General features: G+C 43.8%; 1 protein-coding gene across 3 annotated transcripts in view; it reads left to right on the forward strand.

Moving 5' to 3' along the window:
- The window catches only part of LOC102136518 (major histocompatibility complex class I-related gene protein), a 31,713-nt gene extending 26,284 nt beyond the window's left edge, over positions 1 to 5,429 (forward strand). For all 3 annotated transcript variants that reach the window (XM_015446040.4, XM_045399932.3, XM_045399840.3), the window contains 3 exons: positions 1,658 to 1,933; positions 2,873 to 2,977; positions 4,526 to 5,429. In XM_015446040.4, coding sequence (XP_015301526.3) covers positions 1,658 to 1,933; positions 2,873 to 2,977; positions 4,526 to 4,566 — 422 coding nt within the window. In that variant the 3' untranslated portion in view covers positions 4,567 to 5,429. The remainder of the gene's footprint in view (positions 1 to 1,657; positions 1,934 to 2,872; positions 2,978 to 4,525) is intronic.
- Positions 5,430 to 6,000: the final 571 nt, after the last annotated feature.

Genomic DNA, 6,000 nt, shown 5'->3' on the forward strand with positions numbered 1-6,000 from the left:
GAAATTCTTTAGGCGATAGAACAAGTCTTACAAACTGTTTAGTTAACAAAGGGCTCACACACCACCAGTAGGAGTAAAAATCTGGATTTACCAGGACAAACAGAGGGTCTCTGCTTTACTAAAGGATTAATGAGGTTGGGCATGGTGGCTCACGCCTGTAATCCTAGCACTTTGGGAGGCTGAGGCAGGAGGATTGCTTGAGGCCAGGAGTTTAAGACTGGCCTGGGTAACATTGTGAGACCCAATCTCTATTAGAAAAAAAAAAAAAAAAGCTGAGCATGGGGCACATGCCTGTAGTCCCAGATACTCGGGAGGCTGAGGTGGGAGGATCTCTTGAGCCTGGAAGGTCAAGGCTGCGGTGAGCCATGATCATGATCAGCCGAGGTCACAGAGCAAGATGCTATTTAAAAAAAAAAAAAAAAAAAGTACTAATGATAAGATTCCTTTCAGCAAAGAATTCCTCTTACACCTTAAAGATATGATTCAGTTGGTCAACTTTTAGTTCATACAGAACTTTCCATGTATGATCTTGTTATTCAAAATTAATCATGTCTGTATGACACTCCAGGAAAGTCCTAGATAAAATGTGTGTGGGAAGAGTATGGGAAGCTCCCCTCTCCAGGCCTCTATCTACATTCAGTGTCCTAATGGATTTTCAACCTTTTGGTCAAAACACACTCCTAAAAAAACAAACAAACAAAAAAAGAAAAAGCACTCCTAGAAAAGGATATTGGATTCATTTCTTACAGGCCCTGTCAAAAAGCTCAGTCCCTCCTAGTAGCATTTATTTTACTTTTAATGTTGGAAAGCCTTCTTCTGCTACCAAATATCATGCCTTGGTAAAGAGACAAGGAAAGCATTGTTGGAGTAAAGGCTCTTCTCCGTATTGGATTGGCCGATGATAAGGGAGTCAGGAGGCAAGTCAGAGATGAGCGGGAAGCAGTCCCCCCAGATAGTGTCTTTGGTCTCAGTATGGCTGCATGACCCAATTTCAGCAAGAAACATTAAGGACAGGATTCTATGGCAAATTAACAGAGTAGTCACCAGGAAGCAAGGCCACACGTGGATACTTCTTTGGTGTCACTGCTGGAGCCCTTCTATGATATCAGTTTCTTTGAAGGCACAACCATGGCACGATCTACTACCTATGTTTGTGCCTGATGGCAGTCATCAAAATGCCAGCCCAAGTACACAAGGCAATTCGGAGCCAAAACTGAGTAGGGATAGCTGTGTTATTTACGTGCACTAAACACAGAGCTGAGAAGAAGGAGTTCTAATCTCCAGTCCATTACTGACTTACTTATAGGGAACAGTCACTTACACGTTTTGTGGGTCAGTTTTCCTTGACACATAAAGGTATTTCAAAGGTTACTAGTAAACAACCCCAGCACACTTTCCAAACAGTCAAAGCTGTATGACTTTCCCCCCTTAGAGGATGGAGCATGGCCCAACTCCACATTCTTCACTACCTATCACCTTGCCATTGTGGCAGGTACACATAAATAAGTTTGTTGTTGATGAACCTGAGTTCTGGGTCATTCTTAGCTTTAGAAGTTTTCTGCAATAAAGAAAAATTAGGAAAGCCAGTTGCCAAGTTCTAATATTATACGCTTAGTACATAAGGCGCTTTGATTTAACTTTAGCTTCTTTTTCCTAGAGCCCCCACTGGTCAGAGTGAATCGCAAAGAAACTTTCCCAGGGGTTACAACTCTCTTCTGCAAAGCTTATAGCTTTTACCCCCCAGAAATTTACATGACATGGATGAAAAACGGCGAAGAAATTGTCCAAGAAATGGATTATGGAGACATTCTTCCCAGTGGGGATGGAACCTATCAGACGTGGGCATCAGTTGAGCTTGATCCTAAGAGCAGCAACCTTTACTCCTGCCATGTGGAGCACTGCGGTGTCCATATGGTTCTTCAGGTCCCCCAGGGTAAGGATGGGGATCGTGGCTGTCTGGGGAGAGCCTAGAGAAAGGGGAGAGCAGGAAGCCATGCTCCCTGCCAGGGAGGGGAGGGGAGGATAGATCACTGCCTCACCCAGTGTGCCTTAGAATGGGTCTTTTAAATAAGTGGTTCTCACACTTTTTAGAACCAGGACGCCTTCACACTATTAAAAAAATTATTGAGGACCCCAAAGAACTTTTGTTGATGTGGGTTTTATAGCTATTGCTATTTACCACATTACAAATTAAAGATTTAAAAATTAAACACGAACGGGAGCAGTGGCTCACACCTGTGATCCCAGCACTATGGGAGGCTGAGGCAGGTGGATCACTTTAGGTCAGGAGTTTGAGACCAGCCTGGCCAACATGGTGAAACCCCATCTTTACTAAAAATACAAAAATTAACCAGGCGTGGTGGTGCACACCTGTAATCCCAGCTACTCCGGAGGCTGAGGCAGGAGAATTGCTTGAACCTGGGAGGTGGAGATTGCAGTGAGCCGAGATCGCACCACTGTACTCCAGCCTGTGTGAAGGGAGCGAGACTCCATCTCAAAAAAAAAAAAAAAAAATCAAACACAATCCAGGCACAGTGGCTCACTCCTGGGCATGATGGCATGCACCTGTAGTCCCAGCTACTCAGGAGGCTAAGGTGGGAGGATCGCTTGAGCCCAGGAGGTCAAGGCTGCAGTGAGCTGTAATGGCACCACTGCACTTCCACCTGAACGACAGAGTGAGACCCTGTCTCAAAAAAAAAAAAAAATTAACACAAGAAAACACAAGCACATATTCCATTAGCAGTCAGATTGATGAGTGAGAAGCAACAGTAAGGAAAATGGTGTTGGGTTTCCTGATGATCACAGGGACAAAAGTCCCAGAAAGTTAACACAGAAGGGACTTGTGAATTTTTTCTTATTTGCTTGCTTTCAGAATCAGAAACCATCCCTCTCGTAATGAAAGCTGTCTCTGGGTCCATTATCCTTGTCATTGTGCTGGCTGGAGTTGGTGTTCTAGTCTGGAGAAGAAGGCCCCGAGGTGAGAGGCACATGGAAGGGACGCAGGGGACTGCAGACTCTCCTGCGCCTCTCCAGAGTTTTATTTTCTGCACCTGCTGCTCCATGCTCCATTCAGAAATGGCTTGGCTGTCAGGCTGGGATCACAGAAGGATCCGGGACAACCCTCCCGCCACATAGGGGACACAAAGCATGGATAAAGCTTGCAGGGAGAGTGGTCTCTTTTCATAGGTGATGCCTGACATCAACAAAATAGTACAACATCTGTCCAGGGGAACTGCCCCCTAGAAGTTGGGTCAGAGAAGATATGGGGATCCTGATTTGTCTTTTTCCAAACCATCTTTTTATTATTAATTACTATTGACTTCTGAGGCAGTGCCCTTTGTTTCAAGACTTCAGTCAGTTTTCCCATTTTGACCACCATTCTTTCATCCCAAGCATATGAAAGTCCTTTTCCTTGTAAATTCATTTTTCAAAACATTAAATGTGTAAGAGTAGATACCTTCAGATAATGGGACTTAGAGTAAGGAAAAGAGGAGGAGAAGTAGGAGGTATATAGGCTCTTGATAATGTGGAATAACATAAATTCATTCAATAAGTATACATTATTGACCTACTGTGCTCCAGGCACTGTACTGGTTGCTGGGATATAACAATGAACAAGACAGACAGGATCCGTGTTGTCATAGAGCTTACAACAGAGCCTGGTAAGGTTATCTCCTGCCTCTGGCTTCACTAATTGCTCAGATTGATCACAGGATAGTACTGATGAGACCATGCTTTGAACCCAAAGTGGACCAGAAGGTTGGTTTTCCTTCATAGACATAGACCTCAACTCCAATTCAGGTGATAACTGTACAAAAGCATGTTGTTAGATCAAAGTAAAACCAACCCCTTTACTAGAAACTCAGCTCAGAGGCTGGGCATGGTGACTCACAACTTGTAATCCCAGCACTTTGGGAGGCTGAGGCAGGCAGATCACTTGAGGTCAGGAGTTTGAGATCAGCCTGGCCAACATGGAGAAACCCTGCCTCTATTGAAAATATTTTTTTTTAAAAATTAGCTGGGCGTGGTGGCACATGCCTGTAATCTCAGCTACTCAGGAGGCTGAGAGGAGAATCGCTTGAACCCAAGGGGCGGAGGTTGCAGTGAACAAAGATTGCTCCATTGCACTCCAGCCTGGGCAATAAGAGCGAGACTCCGTCTCAAAAAAAAAAAAAAAAAAAAAAGAAAAGAAAAAGAAAAGAAAATCAGCTCAGAGAGTTAGTTAATGGGTCATTAATGTTTTCTTTATAGATGAAGTACAGCACTAATCCTCATCCAATAAATGATAGTGAAACAAACAAAATTTTTCTTACAATGACATCTCTCTCAATAATTGAGTTCCTGCTTTTTATCTTATAGAGTTTACAGATTTGAGCTAAAGTTTGTCAAGTACTAAGAGAATCTTGACAAAGCAGGCTAAAACTGTCGATGCCTGTTTCTCAGATTTTGCTGAACACTGCATACTTTATTTTTGAGCTGTGAGGAAACATTCTTGTAATCTGACTAAAAACCTCTTTCTTTTCAGAGCAAAATGGAGCCATGTACCTTCCGACACCAGATCGATGATTGCAGATCCCTCTTTTCCAGTTCTCCTTCCTGTAGGAGCCATGTTCTCCTCTGTCCCCCATAGACTCAAACGCAGTGCTTGAAGCTCCTAACTACACCCACAACATGCACGAGGGAAATGGGATTGAGCATTTATGGCAGCAACATAGGAGCCACAAAATGTTCTTTGTTCTTTGGCTCCAGAAAGACTGTCAGATTTCAGCCTCTTTTGATGGACCGTTTTATCACAGTTGACTTTAAATACAGCTTGTCTCATGACACAACACTTCCCTACATTCCATTTGTCAATGATGATTTGCAACTAGTTGGAGATGCTCAAAGCAGGAAGGAATCTTTTCATCCAGAGCAGGAACTGTCTTCTGCAATGCCTTGGACTTGAGCCCCCAGCCTCCACTTGAACACCATATGAAGGGAACCTCAATACCTCATAAAATGGCCTTTCTCATTCATCTCCTCATGGGAACATTATTGTACAAGAGCTTTGAATATCATGGGCACCATGACTATGACCCTGCAGGTAGGACTGGATCACCCCATGAGAGTAGCCAGCAGGTTTCTACAATGGCCTGGGAATGGACTGATTATTATTATACATTTTCTGGCCTGAGAGAAAGCCAGAGTCCCCTGCTATTAACAGCAGCCCTGCCTGGGAGCTTGGAATCTTGGTAATCTGCCCGATTGGATCTATGAGGTAGTCTCACCCTTTTTTTCTTTTGTGGGAAATTAAGAGAAATAATTATCAGACATATCATCACCTCCAGTGGAAATACAGAGACCTGGACCCAGCTGCACTGTTTTAGTGTAAAAATAAACATTAAAAACTAAATAAACATTAAAAACAAATAACTGTGCTATTACCACAATTATGTTTTGGCTTTGAATTGTCTTTACTGAATATGGCCGGGTGCAGTGGCTCACGCCTGTAATCCCAACACTTTGAGAGGCCAAGGTGGGCAGATCACAAGGTCAGGAGATTGAGACCATCCTGGTCAACATGTGAAACCCCGTCTCTACTAAAATACAGAAAATTAGCTGGGCATGGTGTTGTGTGCCTGTAGTCCCAGCTACTCAGGAGGCTGAGGCAGGGGAATTGCTTGAACCCGGGAGGGAGAGATTGCAGTGAGCCAAGATCGGGCCACTGCACTCCAGCCTGGCGACAGAGCAAGACTCTGTCTCAAAATAATAATAATAATAATAACAACAACAACAACAACAACAGTATGTTTGGTGTCAGGAGAGGCTCAATTCTCATTTCTGCCTTTCCCTTGCTGACTCATGGTAGCTGGGCATGACTTGCCTTCCTGCATAGGCTTAGTCTTCATACATATGCACTGGGAATCAATAGAAGCCCATGGTGAGGATGAACATCCCCTTAGTGTTTCTTACTCTGCCCAATACCTGAGGTCTCACCTGACTCACCACCTGCCCTGCCAC

Source organism: Macaca fascicularis, chromosome 1 (genome assembly GCF_037993035.2).
Source record: "Macaca fascicularis isolate 582-1 chromosome 1, T2T-MFA8v1.1".
NCBI lineage: Eukaryota > Metazoa > Chordata > Mammalia > Primates > Cercopithecidae > Macaca > Macaca fascicularis.